Source organism: Typopeltis vanoorti, chromosome 4 (assembly GCF_054136105.1).
Source record: "Typopeltis vanoorti isolate ZY-2024b chromosome 4, IOZ_Tvanoo_1.0, whole genome shotgun sequence".
NCBI lineage: Eukaryota > Metazoa > Arthropoda > Arachnida > Uropygi > Thelyphonidae > Typopeltis > Typopeltis vanoorti.
In genome coordinates, this window is record NC_143552.1 from 136,611,140 (window position 1) to 136,631,604 (window position 20,465).

The following is a 20,465-nucleotide window of genomic DNA, read 5'->3' on the forward strand; positions in this document are numbered from 1 at the left end:
AAATTTAATGAACTCATTATGCAATGCAATACATCATCATCATCATCATCAAATTCCTGCCATGTACCCTCAAGGGGTGTACAGGATATGACAGTACTACATGAAAAAATTACATCATTACTAACTTCCTATCTACAATTTTCCTCCAAATCAGTCTGTTACTTGTCAAGACTCCAACATTATCAGATCTTATATTTCTATCGTCTAAGGCACTTTGTACCGTATCAATCCACCTATATCTTGGTCTTCCTCTGGGTCGTTTTCCTGCCAACCTGGCAGAGAACACTTGTTTTGCTAATCTTTCCTCTCCCATTCTATTTAAGTGACCATACCATCTGAGATTAGCTCTGCTAACGCATTCCTGGATGCTGACAATGTCAAGTTCATTGCATTGCCATCATTATAAAAAATGATGGCAATGCAATACAAAATAAAACAATTATTAATTCTAATTTAAACTTCTACTTTTCTCTCTCTCTCATTCTTAAAATAATTAAGCTTTGATTTCTAAATGTTAGCAAATTAAATATTTTAACATATTTTACATTCTTATCTACAACTCAATTGGTCATTTAGGCATTTAGCACATTGATAACATGGGCCAACAAAAAAAATTTTTTTTTCTGCTGATTATGATCTGACACTCGTGTTTTACTAATTTGGGTGCACTGATTTCAAATATCACCCATTTTTCTCTATCATGTCAGGTTTTTCCTCTATGGCATTTTCGTTTTGCTAATTTGTAAGTTTTTGATAGTTTTAAGGAGGCAGTATACTATTTAGAGGATCAAAAAAAATCGATTTTTTAATATTATTTTCTGAAAGTATGTACTTTTAAAAATCTGTTCCTAACTTTTTAGCAAGAAATTCGAAAAATTCCCAAAGATATAGCCTATTATTCAAAGCGGTGCGCAGATCAGAATGGGAGCGCTCACCGCTCTCGCTTGTTAGTAAACGAATAAATGCGTAAGCACCTGCAACGGCACGTACTGGCGCTTTAAATGCGAGAGAGGCCGATAACCGACCTAATACATTTAGGTGATGAAAAGTAGGCGATGACAACTGCCTAAAACAAATGAACTATATGCGTCATAGCACACAAAGAACGATCGAAATCAGTCATTCGTTAATCGATCGTGAAAGTATGATGAGCGCTTATAACATTTCAATAAAGTCTCTGGTTTTTTTTGTCTTGTTAATTGCATGTTAGTCAGCAGTGAAGAAAATACATCATGTCTACTACTCGAAATTGTGTCAATAGTGTAGATTCCTTCTGCTACATTTGTGGCAGCTTTACAGTTCCCAGTCAAAGGACAAATATCACTGATTTCGTTAAGAAAGTGTACTTTGCATACTTTGACGTAAAAATTGCAGATCAGGACAAGTCATGAGCTCCAAATAAAGTGTGTAAGTCATGCGTAGAAAATTTACGACAGTGGAGCATGGGAAAATGCCAAAAATTAGCTTTTGGCATTCCAATGATTTGGCGTGAACTGAAAAATCACATAGATGATTGCTATTTTTGTTTAGTTCAGACTTCTGGTTATAATAAAAAGAATAAGAAAAAATTGTGTATCCAAATCTCGACTCAGCAATTCGGCCAGTTGCTCATTCCAATGAAATAGCCATGCCAATTTATAAAGGACTTCCTTTACTTGAGAACGAGCATGATTGGGATATGCTAGATGTTCTTGAGGAGCAAGACCCGGTTGTTAAATGCGTAAGCACCTGCAACGGCACGTACTGGCGCTTTAAATGCGAGAGAGGCCGATAACCGACCTAATACATTTAGGTGATGAAAAGTAGGCGATGACAACTGCCTAAAACAAATGAACTATATGCGTCATAGCAGAGAAAGAACGATCGAAATCAGTCATTCGTTAATCGATCGTGAAAGTATGATGAGCGCTTATAACATTTCAATAAAGTCTCTGGTTTTTTTTGTCTTGTTAATTGCATGTTAGTCAGCAGTGAAGAAAATACATCATGTCTACTACTCGAAATTGTGTCAATAGTGTAGATTCCTTCTGCTACATTTGTGACAGCTTTACAGTTCCCAGTCAAAGGACAAATATCACTGATTTCGTTAAGAAAGTGTACTTTGCATACTTTGACGTAAAAATTGCAGATCAGGACAAGTCATGATCTCCAAATAAAGTGTGTAAGTCATGTGTAGAAAATTTACGACAGTGGAGCATGGGAAAATGCCAAAAATTAGCTTTTGGCATTCCAATGATTTGGCGTGAACTGAAAAATCACATAGATGATTGCTATTTTTGTTTAGTTCAGACTTCTGGTTATAATAAAAAGAATAAGAAAAAATTGTGTATCCAAATCTCGACTCAGCAATTCGGCCAGTTGCTCATTCCAATGAAATAGCCATGCCAATTTATAAAGGACTTCCTTTACTTGAGAACGAGCATGATTGGGATATGCTAGATGTTCTTGAGGAGCAAGACCCGGTTGTTGATTTAGACAATGAAAATTTAATTTCTAGTTCTGGGCCGCAACGTTTTACTTAAGCGGAATTGAATGACTTAATAAGAGATTTGGGCCTATCAAAGGAATCATCGGAATTGTTAGCTTCAAAATTAAATGAAAAAAACTTACTGGCGAAAGATACGAAGATAACTTTTTATCGTAGCAGGGAAAGTAATCTTGTACAATATTTTAAACATGAGTGTGGGTTTGTTTACTGTAACAACATGTCAGGTTTACTAACTGAAATGAGTGTTGTACAATATCATCCAAATGAGTGGCGTTTATTTATCGACGGTTCAAGCAGAAGTCTCAAGTGTGTCTTACTACACAATGGGAATGTATATGGCTCAATTCCTATTGGCTATTCAGTCTACTTAAAGGAAACATATGAGGACATTAAAAAGGTTCTGAAGTTATTAAAATATACAGACCATAACTGGATCATCTGTGTGGATCTTAAAATGGTGAACTTTTTTACTTGGCTTTCAAAGTTTCCGTGTTTTCTATGCTTCTGGGATAGTCGAGCTAGAAACCAACACTGGAGTCAGAAACATTGGCCTTTTAGAATATCCTTAAATGTTGGAGAACAGAATGTTATAAATCAACCTTTAATCGACAGAGAAAAAATCATTTTTCCACCTCTACACATCAACTAGGTCTTATGAAGCAGTATGTTAAAGCTTTAGATTTACAAGGTGACTGTTTCCAATACATATGTGAAAAATTTCCACGACTTAGTTAAGAAAAAATTAAAGCCAGTGTATTTGATGGACCGCAAATTAGAACTTTAATGAGAGACCCAAATTTCCTCAACTCTATGAACGAAATTGAGAAAGAGTCCTGGACTTCATTTACGATGGTTGCGAATAATTTTCTTGGAAACAAAAAAGCGTGCAATTACAAAGATCTAGTGGAAACAATGCTTGAAAATTTCCAGTGCCTAGGTTGCAACATGAGCATAAAGCTTCATTTCCTATACAGTCATCTTGATAGATTTTCCAAACATTTAGGTGCTGTAAGCGATGAACAAGGTGAAAGATTTCATCAAGACTTAAAAACTATGGAAGATTGGTACCAAGGAAGATGGGATTCCCACATGATGGCCGACTACTGTTGGAGTATTCAAAGGGATTGCCAAAACAGAACACACAGCAGAAATTGCTACAAACAAAAATTTATTCCCTGAAACTCATGTGTAAGTAAAATTGTTATTTTTTTATAAATATTCTTGTAATTTTTAATGAATATTGTTAAGTAGTTATGTATCTAATTATCGGCCTCTCTCACATTCAAAGTGCCAGTACGTGTTGTTGCAGGCTCTTACGTATTTATTTGTTTACTAACAAGCGAGAGCGGTGAGCGCTCCGATTCTGATATGCACACCGCTTTGAATAATAGGCTATATCTTCAGGAATTTTTTGAATTTCTTGATAAAATGTTAGGAACAGATTTTTAAAAGTACATACTTTCATGCTATTTGAGTAGTTCCGGCCTATGTTCGATCTTGCTGAACTCTGCTGCGGTGCCATGCCGAAACTTCTCGAAAGTCAACTCTTAAAAATAAGAGCTGAACTGCGATGAACACTTGTAGCACTCGGAGAGAATGCAGGAACAAACAAAACGGGGGGGGGGGGATTCACTTCCGTGTTACGGGTTTTATACGCTCCCCAAGAGCGCCACCTTTCCGAGTTTGAATTTCTCTTATCATCCCGCCTATTGGTCTCCGACTCGGTGATTTCACCGATCAACATATGGGACTTTCTATTTCCGAGAATGTATGCATCACAATATCTTCTCAGATGTGATGCCCGCGTGTGCCTACGCTGCTCTTGTAGCGTGGGGGCGATCTTTGCCCCATGTTGCTGAATAACTCGCATTCTTTCACTTTTGAAAAATCACTAATAATTTCTCTTATAACTACCCCTTTTTGCTGGCTTACATTTGTACTTGACACACAGATACATTAATTTTAATTCACATAATTCAAAGTTTAATATACAAGATGTTGTTTACAAAAAAAACATAGTTATACTGTGCTAAAAGGTAAGTATGCATATTTATTTTATGTTTATTGTTAGATTCTGGAATGGTGACATCATGCAAAATGAGGTCGCCTATTTTAGATCTAACAACAGACATGTATACGTGCATATAGCAGAACTCAATGTTTTTTTTTTTTGAAATGTTCCCCTTTTGCCTTCACATGCCAAAATCTGTACCACATATTGATGACAGCATGCACAACATCCAGTGGAAACGCTACCACTACTAGCTCTAAATCCACCTTCAGCTAGTGATGCTGGGGAGTAGTTTCTTGCAGGCTACTGTCTCAAGCTCTGACCTCAATTTGAAGTGCAAGGGATTCAGATTGGGACTTCCAGACAGCCAATCAAATGGTGATATATGGTCGGGCACATTTGTCTCCAACCACTGTTATGTGGTCTTGACTTGTGTGCAGGGGCTGAGTCCTGTTGGAAGGTCCGCTGCCTAACATGAAACAAGCTGTTGTTCAGGGTCCGTACCACAGTTTCCAGCACAGCATCTTGATATGCTTTGATGGAGTTTTTGACCCTTTCTCAGAGAAATGCAACTTGGATCCCCCCCCCCCCCACCTCCAACGGAGCCATCATTGACACCAGGTGATGACCTCTCTGAACCCTAGGCGATATGGCATGTGCTGTGCAACAATCCGGGACATATATCCAGTCATCATGACTCTTCAATGGTGAAAATCTTCTCGTCTGTGTCTCTTCATCTGTTGTTCGCGTACCACCAGAAAAGCACCTTTGATTTTATCACCCTCTGCTGCATAAGTTGTGGTGTTCAGTAGAACGATGATACACTCTCAGCCCCAGGTCGTCACTTAGTATATGTGACATTGTTCTCTGCAAAAAAGTGATCTCTCGTGACATCACTTTTTGTATTATCAAAGGATTACGGCAGAGACATGCCTTCATAGCCCTCACAAGCTGTTGCTTCCTAATGCAGCATGGTTGACCTGTTCTTTGGCAATCAGATACATCTTCTGGGTCATTATAACGGTTAATAGTTCATTCACACACACACACACACACACACACACACACACACACACACACACACACACACACACACACACACACACACACACACACATCCTACTGATCCTGAGTGTTTTTTAGCATGTTTAAAATAATAGGTGGCTGCATTCTAACCTTGTAAAGTGCTATTACAGCTACACAGTTCTTATAATCTCCCAACTGCATGCTATTTTCACTATACATTATTTTTCATTTATTCATATTTATCTGTAGGCCTATCTCCAAAACTTACTTCATTTAATTTAATGAAGCACAGCACCACTAATGTATATATCAACTGGGCTCGTGCAGTTCTATTAGTGCTAAAGCAATTTACTGTCTAAAAAGGAAGATCTACAATCAGTGTGTACTCCCAACAACAACCTATGGTAATGAAACCTGGAGCCTGACTAAAAACAACACAACAAAACATTGAAAGATTCATTTTGGGAATAACATGATTAGATAAAAAGAATAATACTTGAATAGGGAAGAAGACAAGGGTAATGGGCATTGCATTAGTAATAAAAGGTAAGAAATGGCACTGGGCATGACTTCTCATTTGAATGTTTGACAACAGATGGACAAAGAGAACAACAAAATGGACACCAAGAATTGATTATCAAAAACCAGATAGAGCAGTGATAAGATGAAATAACAAGATGTTATGGACATTTATGATGGAGAGATGCACAAGATTTGCCAAAATAGAAGTATGGAGAGGCATTCATCCAGCAGTGGACTAAAGAAAGCTGTTGAAGATGATATATACAGGTGGTCCTAAAGTTACTTTACCGTAACATTGTTATTTTTTTTTTTAATTTTTCTTATAAATGTTTAATTAATTTTTTTTCTTAAAGAATTGCAAAAATAGTCTTAAAGAATTGAAAGAATTACAGTAGAATTTGACAAGTTGAAAAATGCTCATGAGTCAAGAAGAATCTGCAACTCTGTCTAATAGAGGAAGAAGGAACCTATTTTGAACATTTGATTTTTAATTTTGCTTATAAATGTTTAATTATTTTTATTTTCTTAAAGAATTGAAATAATTACAGCAGAATTTGACAAGTTGAAAAATGATCATGAGTCAAGAAGAAGAATTTGCAAGTCTGTCTAATAGAGGAAGAAGGAAGCTATTTTGAACATTTGATCATTAATTTACTTGATGTAAACTTTATTTAGTTGAAAATAATTGTGTTAATAAAATATATGACGTAAAGTAACTTTTTGGTCCACACTGTGTGTGTGTATATATGTGTGTGTGTGTGTGTGTGTGTGTGTGTGTGTGTGTGTGTGTGTGTGTGTGTGTGTGTGTGTGTGTGTGTGTTGGGGGGGGTTCCTGTATTTGTTGCTTTCATTTAGTAAGTTTATTTCTAAATCGAAATCTAATGATATACTAACCTTTTGATTATCTATTTCTGAAAGTGATCACATGCAGTCTAATCACCCAAACAGTGAGATAATCTTTCTTGTAGATTTCAATGTCCACAACTTTACATACCAACTTGGAAGAGAAGGTGAATCGTTTGCTGAAAGAAATAATCTAATGGAAATTATTAACTTATCCAACAGAGTTCCAAATAATCCTCATCATTCTCACAACACTGAATCTTTTCTTAACCCAGTTATCTCTCCAAATACACTGATGTTAGCTCTCCTCTTGGCAGCTATGACTATAATCTTGTCTACATTTCTTTTTTTTTTTTTTAAAGATCATTCTTTCTCCCAGCCAATCTGAGCCTCATATCTTATGGCATTACAATAGTGCCAATTGTGATGACCTTCAGGATTTCTATATCACTTTTCCATGGTGCGATTATTCTTTCCACTCTCCTGATGCAAGCATTTGCTCTGATTTCATATTCGAAATAATTTTTGCTGGGATGAGTGCCTTTATTCTTCATTCCACTCAAAATCCCTAACTTTTATCCAGCCTTGGCTTTCCAACAAACCCAAGCAATCAAACAAAAATGCAGCATACACTCAATGGCTCAAGTTAAAAACTCCAGTTCATGGAGTTTTTTGATTGGAGACATACAATGATAAAATAAGAATAAAATAATGAAAATTAAATAAAAGTTTTAAAAAATAAATAAAAAAGTAAAAAAATAATAGAAAAAAATTAGAAATGGGGAGAAAACTGCTTGCTACTGATCAAAATGAGACACTCTTTTTCTATAGAAAAGCAGTCATTCCATTTAAGTTTGGATGGTGCGAGTTCTTCTGCCCTCTCTGTACAAATCACTCAAATTTAAACCAACACTGAAGCAACAAGCAGGTCTTGAGCCAGGTGATACTGTGTTTAAATTAAGTTCAAAGAGAAGTGGGATAAGTAAGATCTAACTACTTCTTTTTGCAAGAGTAGAATGTCCAAGAAGGATGAACTCCCATAATTCTCCTTTTCCATGGTGAACTGAATACCCACATATTCAGATCAATGTAAGAAAATGGTTGGTTCATTTTCAGAATGAGGTCAAATGGTGAATATATCACACAAAAAATTCAGAAAGAGAGTTGAGGATAAATGCTTGCAAACAAAGCATCTTATAAATGGATTAAATAATTAATTTAGGATGAGGACAGAGGGCTCCCCATGGCTGTACCTTCATTTGGATTATAGACTTTACTTTTCCAGCTGAATATCCAGATTATATAACAAATTTGAACAAATTTGAAGTTACTGAAAAGTCACAGCCAGCGAGTGTTCCATTGGTAAATTCTATGCTAAGACAAATTCATTATAACAAACTATCCATGATATTATTATTCTGTGGTCCCTATGAGCATGCTAGAGAGAAAGTAGATTGTAATAAACTTTTTGTTATTCAACACATGATCAATGATCAGGTGCATAATCCTGCTAAAATTTGAACAGTAAATCAACTAACTTTTCGGGTATATATACGCAAAAAATATTTTATAATGGGTATCTTGGAAAAAACATCACTAATTTCTCTCTCTCTCTCTCTCTCTCTATATATATATATATATATATATATATATATATATATATATTAGAGTTTGAGAACAGGAATCAAACCTTGGAAATTCAATGGAAAACTCTGAAAAAAACATTGATTGATTCTGCCAGAGAGGCATGTGGTGAGGTTGTCTGCAATGATAAAAAAATCAGAACTCCCTGGTGAACACAGGAAGTTAAAGAGGCAGTGATGGAAAAGAAGAAAGCATATCAAAAGTTCGTGTCAAATATATCAGCTTGTGCTCTTAGAGAATACAGAGACAAATGCAAGAATGCTAAACACTGTGTAAAACTAGCTAAACAAAAGTCATGGGAGGACTTTGGCAAGAATATAGAAAATAAATATCAAGAAGGTAGCAAAATATTCTGGAGGTTGTTGAAGAAGCTTAGGAATGGGAGAAAGAGTGCTGTAAAAGGAGTTAGAGATGATAAAGGTGACATGAAAACGGGAGAAAAAGATATCCTTGAAATATGGAGTAATTACTTTGAAAAACTGCTAAATGAAACAAGCAGTGATGACAGCACAGTGGTAAAAAACACTGACCAGGCATGCAGTCAGGAATACATATCCATACTTGAAGTAGAAAAAGCAATCAAAGGCTTGAAATGTGGAAAGGCAGCAGGAGTAGATGATATTCGACCAAAAATGCTGAAGTATGGTGGTATAAGAATCTTACAGTGGCTGCACTGCATAGTTCAGAAAGCCTGGACAGAGGGACGAATTCCCGATGATTGGAATAGAGCTCTCATAGTACCCATATATAAAAAGGGAAATAAAACTGAATGTGAGAATTACAGAGGTATTTCCCTACTGAGTGTTCCTGGCAAGATCTATGCAAGTATACTTGAGAAAGTTGAGAAGAACTGTGGAAGAAAAGCTTGGTGAAGAACAAGCTGGATTCAGGCCAATTAGAGGCTGTCAGGATCAGATCTTCACTTTACGACAAATAGTCGAGAAAGCATGGGAATATAACAGAGATCTGTATTTAAGTTTTGTCGATTTGGAAAAGGCATATGACAAGGTGCCAAGAGAGAAGCTATTCAATACGCTACAGTTATATGGTGTCAATGGGGCATTATATCAAGCAATACTTAGTCTTTATTTGAGTTGTAAGCCAGCAGTTAGAATTGAAGGAAGTACAGGAAGATGGTTTAATATTAAATGTGGTGTGAGACAAGGATGTACATTATCCCCTCTGTTATTCATTATCTATATGGATCATATTATGAAGGAAAGTGGTATTAAACATTATACCAAAATTGGAGATGTTAATGTCAGCTCTTGCGGATGATCTTATACTTCTAAATAAATCTGCTACAAGTCTGCAAGATTCTTTGACTAAATTGAATAACTGTTGTAATAGATATGGTATGAAGGTCAGCAATAAAAAGACAGAGACAATGAAAATAGGCAGAATCATTGAAAATATCAACTGTGTTTTGAATGGAGAACCTGTGGAACAAGTAAAACATTTCAGCTACTTAGGCACGATTTTTACTGAAGATGGTAAATTAAATATGGAAATAGACAACAGAATCAGCAAAGCTGGTATGGTGGGAAGTCAATTGAATAAATTTATATGTAATAAGAGAGAAATTAGTCAGAACACTAAATTAGCTTGAACAAGACAGTATTCAAACTAGTTTTAACTTATGGATATGGGTCAGAAGTAAAACACTTGACCACAGACTAGAGGCCGCAGATATGAGAGTCCTGAGAAAGATTAGAGGCATGAACAGATGGCATCAATGGCAATATCATATTAAAAACGAGGATATTAGGAAAGAACTTGACATTGTCAGCATCCAGGAATGCGTCAGCAGAACTAATCTCAGGTGGTATGGTCACTTAAACAGAATGGGTGAGGAAAGATTAGCAAAACAAGTGTTCTCTGCCAGGTTGGCAGGAAAACGACCCAGAGGAAGACCAAGATATAGGTGGATTGATATGGTACAAATGCCTTAGACGATAGAAATATAAGATCTGATAATGTAGGAGTCTTGACCAGTAACAGATATGATAGTAATACTATCATATCCTGTACACCCTTTGGGGGTACATGGCAGGAATTTGATGATGATGATATATTACGGTTGCCAAGTAATTTTATAAGCTTGGTTATTTAACTCCTAATCCCAAGTATGCAAATAATTAAGTTTGCGCCTGAAACATAGTTCAAGTCTAAAGATGGTACAATACCAGGGCAACTCATTGTAAAGGAGGGTAAAGCTCTGATCACTATTCTTAGTATTTTCCCATAATGTAAAGCACATCTCACTAAAAGATGTATACTGCAATACATTATGGGTGGGGTCACTATCCATAATGTATTGTGGATGATGTGCTTTACATTATGGGAAAATACTAACAATAGTGATCACAACTTTACCCACCTTTACAATGAGTTGCTCTAGTGTTGTACCATCTTTAGACTTGAACTATGTTTCAGGTGCAAACTTAATTGTTTGCATACTTGGGATTAGGAGTTAAATAACCAAGCTTATAAAATTACTCGGTAATCCTAATATACAATATCCCCAAGTTAAAAAATTAATTACATCTATATCTCCTCCAGAGATTCTTATTAAAAATAAAAACACCTTGCAGCAACTTCTATAGGTAAAGTTGATAAGGATCTGTATTACTAAAACCTTTAGTAATACTGTACTTATGTAAGGAATAGATATATTGCCTTTGAATCAATTTCTTTCTTCTGAGTGATGACTAGGAGGATTAAGAAGGAATTTTTCAATGATTCTCTTGGAATATCCATTAACTTCGAAAGAAGTTTTCAGATGGTTTATTTCTGTAAGAAGTTCATTTGGGTTATTCAGAAGAGAACGGGCTCTAGAGAGAAATATATAAGTACAGTTTCACATAAATTAGTAAAAGTTCTAAGAAAATACAATATCAGAACCTCGTTCACTCCACTTCCAAAGATCCATTTCTTAATAAGCCACCCAAAACCTTGTCATCATCATCAACTCAAATACCCTGGTGTATATAAAATATTGTGTGATTGTGATATTCTATATTTTGGGCAGACAGACAAATCTGTCGATTTGAGTATGGAAGAACACATGAAAGACATTACTTACAAGAGACAGCGAGCCAGTGCATTATCAAGTCATATCCTTTTCTCGGCTAATCCTAATGATGAAAACCAAAGTCACAAAGTCTGGTGGGAAAAATCTACTAACATCTTCCGTTGCAATGATGAACTAGAGAGAAAAATTGTGGAATCTAGAGAAATCATCTTCAATCCTGTTCATCTAAATAATAACTTGAGCTACAACCTCCCAGATAGTCATTCAGCTGTAATCATGTACTGGTGTTCACGTGATGCTGCAAGCACGCACTCTCCCAACAATGCAACAAACAAAAGAACAGCTTTAAATACAACTACAAAGTTTTCATGCTAATTATGTATACAGACTCTCTATGTTGTTCATAGTCTTTTAACCTTCAGTGTTTAGTGTTTTTTCTTTTTTCTTTCTTTTATAATGTCACCTGATGAAGGCTGTTACAAGCCGAAACTAGTCGTGTTTTTATATTAAATAAAACCTTTTTACTTAAATCTCGGTTCTGGTCATTCAATTCTTTATAAAAATATGTATGTTAACCGAGTTAATGATCATTCTTTCATATATATATATATATATATATATATATAAAAACATGCACATACATACACACCTTTATCAGAATCATATGCATGTAAATTATGACATCTGTACAGCTTCTGCTTGATTTCTTTCAACATCTGTTTGAGAGTACAACCTAAAATTATGAGCAAATAATTATCAAAACAAAATTTTCAATTAGCATTCTCAAGGATGTTTTTAAGTAAATGAAAAAAGTTTGGAAATTTTTAACTATTTGAAACATTAAATGTATGTTCAATACATACATTTTCAAATCTTATCAAAATATTACCTATTTTCATGCTATAAAGAACACATATTCCATCAAAGAAATAAATATCACTACATATTAGAACTATTTTTTTGGGTATAAAACCACACACAAAGATGTCAAACAGAAACTGTTTTTATTTCGACTAGTTTCGTGAATACTTCGTTTCACTTCATCAGGAAATAACATGATGGAAGTTTATTTTGCACTTGGTTAGACTATAATAAATTTAGTTTAATCCTTTATCCAAGTGTGAGCAAACAAAGTTTGTGCCTGAAAATATCTTCAAGACTGAGGCAAGGTGGTGCCTCTGTTGGCAATTCGTAGCAAAGGTGGACCAAGCTCTCATCACTCCTTGTCTCAGTATCTCCCACCATGCAAAGCACATCTCCTTGCAGATATGTATAATGCTATGCATTAAGGGACTATCATATAGGTAAATATGACCTCTCCATTGCTTCTGCATTAGTGTCACACTTCTGGGTCTGCTTCCCACTGATGAGACCTCAATAAAGTTTGAAACCGGTCTGGGTAGTGGCCCATCCCTTAATGCATAGCATTATACATGAGAAGCACCACCTTGCCTCAGTCCTGAAGATATTTTCAGGCGCAAACTTTGTTTGCACACACTTGGATAAAGAATTAAACGAAATAACATGAATAAACTAAAAACTAGAAAGTAATATTAGTTAAAATCTCTAGTGAAAATATCTGAAAACATTTAAACAATGGAAAGCATGCATTCCCTATTATGTTGGCAGCTGGTTCGTGGGTTGCTGTATACAAGTGGTAGATATGAGTGTGTTGCAATGGATTAAGGAAGACCAGACTTGATGTAAAACCATCCCTTGGTTTTTGATATGCTTTCTGTAGTAGAAGATGCTCCATTTCAGCTGATTCTCTGAATGCTCTTTAGTAAAAACAGTAATCAATGTGGACCATTAAAGTTCGTTGCCATTCTACTTGGTGTTTTGTTTCCGTTGTATGTGCTGCCAGCCCTGACATGCTTTCTTTCATTCTCAATGTCCTTGAAGTGTTTTGATCAGTGTATCTCATCAGATCCGCCAGTCTATCCAATGCAACGTAAACCATAATGGCAACTGCTCTTGTAGACACCTGGTTTTTTAAGTGGCAGATGTGGAGGTTTAGGAGATGTCAGGTGTTCAAATATTTTGTTGATTGGGTAGATGACTTTTAAGTTTTGTTGGCAAAGCAATCTTGCTATTTTATCTATGACATTGTATATATGGCAGAATCACTGCTCCTTTGTATTCTTAGTTGTTGTTCTTTTCTTCGGATTTCTTTTGGAAGTTGAAAGAGAAATTTATAAATGAATGTAACTATATTTCTCATTCAGATTTAGTTAAATTGTCATCTGATCACATAAAATACATAATTTCTTGGATAATTATCCTCAAAAGTGCAGAAGATGCTATGATAGTCCAACTTAGATGCTAATATAAGTTTATCATCCACTTCTTTTTTTTTTTCAGCATTGGTTTATTATTTTTAGGTGTTAACTAATTTTTTTCTTCTAGGACACTCCTAACTGAATGAATCCATATAAATCATGGTCTTGTTCTGAATCTTTATCTTGACATTTCATATATATTTCCATTCTCTTTAAACTGCTTAGAACTTGAGAGTAACTTTGCTTAACATTAACAATGCCTAATCCCTAATTAATTTTATGCCTCTGTCATGGTCCAATTTCATTATTCCAAATTTCATTCTGATTTGTTCATGTGATGTAGGATATTGGATCCCTATTTCTGTATCAGATGGATGCCTTTGGAGGAAATGGTTCCAATGCTGATAGTGTAGTGTGATATAGAGAATCATTACAAAGAAGAATTGCACAATTTCAACTCCATTTTAGACTTTTAATTTATTAAATATGTACACAACACTAGATTTATCTCAACAAGCAAGCACATTACTCAGTAACTGCTCCTCTTCATAATTCATATCACAATCTCATTTCAATTTCACCTCTAGTAGAATGCCCCCCCCCCCTCAGTCATTCAAAATGTCTTGTATTTTTGCACTACAATGCTAAGTGGAAAGATCTCCAAGGCTTTTACTCCTAATTAGGAGTAGGAGTAAAAGGAGTATTTATATCATAGCATCCAGTTAAAATATCTTGTACCTCAGTCTAGGGCATTCAATGACAGTTTTATTAAACTAGCATTTCAATTGGTTTTAAGCATGTCTCCTCATGAACGTACAACAATCTAAATACTCTTATCAGTGCATTGACATTCCTAGTGACCTTCCACTATTTAATCACTGTTCTCTTTGCTATTGTGTTATTTTCTGCTAATACAGATTTATCAGCAGGTCATCTGTGAGCATAATGGTAAAAATATGAATATTTTATTACTAAAATAATGCTGGATCTAATATCCACTTTACTTATGTAATGAAAATTTTATTACTGTTCTTTCAAATCAACTTACAGAAGACTAGATAACTGAAGAAAACTTAGTTTCTCAGATGCCAAAGAAGTGATAAATGTAATATGACAAGAAATTTTGGAAGTTAAGAGTTCATCCAAGAAACAAAATCTCATTTTGTCTAAAACTTTGGGTATTACGAAGGTGTGCTGAAAAGTTGTGATAATCACCATGAAGGAACTGAGGTAGAACCATGTAACTTAATACACTGACTGTCAACTACGAGTTAATTTGTAGTAGGCGATCTGGCTGAGAGGGCCGACTATGAGTTATCTCATAGTCACTGGACTTGCCTTTTTTGTGCAGCTGCAAGTATATTCGTAGTATATAAGCATAACTAAGGATAGTTGGCTTCTGGGAAGAGAACAAAAAATCAAGGCTGGCATACAGGAACAGAAAATTTATTCATACAGTGAAAATCAAATACAAAGTAATAGAACAATTTTATTTTTTGTGATATTTTTTAAAACAACCTTCCACACAAAGTGCTGGTCTCTCTCTTTGCAGGCTGGACAATAATAACACGTTTCTCATCGTTTTTTAGCTTGGGTACAAATTCGACATGGCTTGTCGAATTTGTCGAAAACTGCATATCGGATGCAGGTTTTTTTTTGGTAGGTGGGATACTCTCTAAATAATGAACTTCTTCTGATCTAACTTTCTTTGAAACTGGCAGAATCTCTTTTCCAATCAATGCTTCGATGAATGTTTCTCTAAATTTTATAAGTTTTATGTTAGAATTAGTTACTTTATGAAAAAATTTGAACGCATTGTGTATGTATGTATACATTTGTGTATGTATACATTTGTGTATGTATACATTTGTATATGTAATGCAATTTTTTCGGCCATCTAATGGTCTTTCTTTGAGCTGAGTAGTACAACGCATTTGATCTGATTGGTCAATGCCGGACATTCCCTTATTATAATCTCGAATTCTGACTCACTTAGATTAGTGTAGTACTCAAGTTCTTCTTGAGTCAGTGGTCTTTTCTTATCCATATTGTGGGGTTATAAGTATATATTATAATAATAATTATAAAACAAAATACTCAAGAAAGAAGTAAATGTAACATACTCGACCAAGTTTGATTCACTACTGATGAATTTACACACATATCACTAACTCTGCTTTAGCAAAACAACGACAAGTCGAAGCATGTCTGAGTACGAATTAACTCATAGTTGGCTACTGCAAAGAACTTTCTGTTACATATGCCAACTATGAGATAACTCGTGAGACCTTTTTTTTTTAAAAAAAAAAAAAAACACATTCTGTATGTTTTTTGGTGATTACTTGCATTATAATTAGGGTTTTGAATAATATGAAATGATTAAATCAAATTGGCTTCTGAGACCCGAATCCTGAAAATTACTGTGGCAGTCAACATGTTAAACATTATGCTACACAAAGTGTTATACACTTGTTACATCACTGCTGCATCATTTGCAATCCTCTGAGAAATAAGTCTTTCTCTTGTTGCACAAATAAGTCCTCAGCTGCAGATACGACTTCATTATCTGTGGTAAATTTTGTTTCTTTAAATTTGGGAATAGGAAATAGTCAGATGGGGGCCAGGTCAGGCAAATAGGGTGGGTAAGGCAGACATTGAAAGCCAAAGTTGTGTATCATCTGTTGGGTTTCATGAGCAGTTTGAGTAGCTGCATTGTCCTACAAAAGCAACACACCTCTGCTCAGTTTCCTGTGGCATTTTTCCTTCAATATCTCCTTCAAATCCTTCAGAGCTGTTGAATAAACTGCTGCTGTAACAGTTTCACCTTTTTTGAGATACTTGGTAAGGATTACACACCACCCTGTCTCAAAAGACAATGGCAAGAACCTTCCCAGCTGACTTTTGGGTTCAGAACTTCTTTGGCCATGGAGAACCTTTGTGTCTCCACTCCACTGACTATTGTATATATATATATATATATATATATATATTGTACATACATACAAACAGTCACAATATATTGTTATGAGATGTGATATTCAGGTAACAGTGATCAGGAAACATGAAGATAACTTCTAGAATGACAGCCAATTTCAAGTAGAGCGATATGAGAAGTTGGACAATGAAACTTATTTGAAAGATCTGACAATACTAGAGACCATAAAAGACTCATTTGGAAGGGAAATGTTGACAGTAATGATATAAACTTAATAGGAACTGATGACAATGAAATAGCATATCTGTGAGGCATATCTAGAGAAGGTTCTCATTTTTCTCAATTTCCACTATTTCTCTTTATTTTACAATAAGGGAGAAACATGAAATATGGAACTACACATCTCTAATACTCTCACCCACCCATACTACCATCATTATGTTGCAAATGATTAAGGAATAGGTTTTCAGGTTATACATGCTCTCCCATACATTAATTGTTTGTTTGTGTGTGTGTGGAAAAGAGAGAGACGGAAAAAAAATGAAATATTCAAGATCACATACTGTTTATTAAAGAATAGTCTGGAAAATATTCCTTAGGCACATATCTTATATCTTACCTGCATTTCTTCTTATGGCCTCCATCCACTTTCTTTCCTCATCAATAAAATCAATTTCATCATCAAATCCAGTCTTGATTTTTGATAAGAATTTTTGTAAATCTTCCTCTTTATTTTGCAAGCTGCAAAGAAGTATCTCTAAGAAAATATGATTTTCATAAAAACCAAGAAGATAAATTAAAAAACAAAAGAACTGGAAATTAGAAACCATTGAGAAAAACCAAGAGAGAGAGAGAGCATGTGTATGTGCACACACATATATGCTTTTTTTTTTAAAAATGATTCGATGTGTCATTCAACATTCATACTGACGTTAATATATATGCAACTGGGAGAAATATTATTATTATTATTATTACACCCTTCATGGAGTCGACAGACTCATCATGGGAGGTTTATTCAATTAACAACATATTTATCATATAGAATCTTAAAGTCCTTGAGACTCCTTGCATTAACAACGCATTCTGGTAATGCATTCCATTCACTGACAATTCTCCATGTAAAAAATCTACTCCTCACTCCCCCTCCCCCCCTTCTTCACCACACTTTTACAGGAATGACCTCTGGTTCTTCCCCTCTCACCTTCCCTCTTTTTATAATCCCCTCTAGATTAATCTGGCAAAATCTCTCACTAACCCACCAAACTCTGCAATCCACATCTCTTTAACCTCTCTCCATAGCCAGCATTCCAAATGACTGATATTGTCTTAGTCACTCGTCTCAGGACCCTCTCCAATGTCTCTATATCACATGGAAAACCAAGTGACCAGATCTGAGCACAATAGTCCAAGTGTGGTCTGACCAGTGCCTTATACAGTGGCACAACCACTTCATTATCTTTGCATGTTAGAGTACTTCTTATCATAGCAGCACTACAATGTGCAACCTTTGCAACCCTAGCAACATGACTTCTAAACTTCAGTCTACTGTCAACAATCACTCCCAAATCTCTGATCTCATCCACTTCCTGCAGTACAGCACCATCAATATAGTACACAGCCTTATATTTCTGCACTCCAGTCAGTCCACATGATTATCATGTACAAACAAGTTAAACAGCAGGGACCCAAAAACAGAATCCTGGGGCACACCACTAGTAATCCTTCTTTTTTGAAGCATTACTCCATCATACACAACCTGCTGATATCGTTCAGAGAGCCAATCACTGATCCATCTAACCAGTACTTTTTTTCTGGGAAAAAAAAAGGTGCCGGTACTCACCATGAAGATGTTATTATAATGACTTCTACACTTTTAACATATCCTCCGATATACCCTCGTCGTCGTCTCTAGATCGCTTCTTGCTTTTGGCATCAACTGCAGAATGACGACCTCAGAGCAACCATGAATCCACATAATTGCCAGGGTTGAACTGAGCGAGAGGAGGTCCTACTATCCTGATGAACATCAGTGCAGAAGTTGTCCGTACAAGCAGAGACGACCTAGATGAAGTTATTACAATAAGATTCATCTGAGAGAAACCCCTTTCATATTCACTGGAAAATATTGCAGTTGTGCCCAGAGTGTGCTTTAGAGGAAGTAGTATGTCTGGTACTTTATTTTCTTGAAGATATTCAAGAAAATAAAGTTTTTCTTGAATATCTATTAATGTTTTTCTCATTTTATTTGTGATATGACTCACAATGTTAATGCACGCATTTGCAGAATGAAGAATATATCCCATGTCTAGGCCATTAAGTTCCTGTAAATTTATTTCGTCTTTAAAGTTGTTAAATGATTGATTGATTTCTCCTCGCAACTTTGTAAGTGGTTCAAAACACTTTTCCTGTTACGTCTTTATTACGAGACAAAGTATTTAGGAAAACTTTCTCTAACGTTTCTATTTTTGCTTCAGATTTTATTTTTTGGCACACTTTGTGCACTGCACTCTCCTTATGTTCATAATTCTTTTTTCTTAATGATATTAACTGTTGTTTGCGAGATTCTCCAAAACGACTGATTTTACCATTTGTCCACTCCGCTGAAATTTTCGTTCCCATGTGTTTATCAACGGCAAGACTTCCGACATCACGACACCCTTTACAGCCCACATTTTATTCTTGACATACAGCCACTTGTTTCTCTCGTAGAAGTAATTTTTCTGCAAAAGTGTCCAACATTCGGGCCAATCATTATCAGAATCTGCTTCCTTTTGACCACGTAGATATTTGGGCTTGGTTTCGTGATCCTCCTCACCAAATCTATTTTCGGTGCTAGTTTTCTGTTTTACAGGATCACAAGTAGATTCAACAATTTCTGCTTCTTCAGCCTTCATTTTGTTTACTCATTGGCATAAAGTAACTACTTATTTTACTCATTTTGAACAATGATTGTACTGATTTAACTTAGATTATTTCAAAACTCACGTGAACACCTGCCTGTTGCAGAGTGAATATAGAACTGATAAACTGATATTGGAAGCAATCGGAAGTGGACACAACTTCCTGTTTCCGATTGCATACCAACCTATGAAACAGGAAAGCAGGATACCAACTTATGAGTAATCAAAACTGAAAATTCATTCGTGAACACAGTACCATCTACTGAAATATTTATAATACATTTTGCTGTCAATAAATCGCAAATTTTTAAAAACTTAAGAAAAAAGGTGCCAGTACTGCGTACTGTTGCATACCGCCAGAAAAAGCACTGTACATCTAACCAATAGACTGCCTATACCCATCCTCTGCAGCTTATACACCTACTTATCATTATTATTACAGGCAGCTCCAAGGAGTCCTTAGACTCATCGAAGAAGGCCCAACATCATGTCAAGAAATAACTATTCAACATTCACACAGCATCTATCATACCTCACCTTGAACTCATTTACAGTCATTGCAACCACAACAGACTCTGGCTGCTTATTCCACTCATTTACCACTCTCCAAGTAAAAAACCTAGCTCTAACACCCTTGCTAACCACACTCCTACCAAGCTTCCATGGATGGCCCCTAGTCCTCCCACTACCAGTCCTATTCTCAAAAATATCTTCTGAATTAATCTTATAGAAACCCTTCAGTAATTTGAATGTCTCAATCATATCACCCCTTTTCTGCCT

At 35.5% G+C, this 20,465-nt stretch overlaps 1 protein-coding gene across 2 annotated transcripts in view; it reads right to left on the reverse strand.

The window, feature by feature from the left end:
* The window catches only part of LOC150107697 (coiled-coil domain-containing protein 112-like), a 203,512-nt gene that overhangs the window by 135,529 nt on the left and 47,518 nt on the right, over positions 1-20,465 (reverse strand). Inside the window, exons 4-5 of one of the 2 annotated variants that reach the window (XM_090391470.1) lie at positions 17,402-17,523; positions 12,218-12,301 (exon numbers count right to left, since the gene is read on the reverse strand). In XM_090391470.1, coding sequence (XP_090247596.1) covers positions 12,218-12,301; positions 17,402-17,523 — 206 coding nt within the window. The remainder of the gene's footprint in view (positions 1-12,217; positions 12,302-17,401; positions 17,524-20,465) is intronic. The other variant, XM_090391471.1, reaches the window with a different exon arrangement.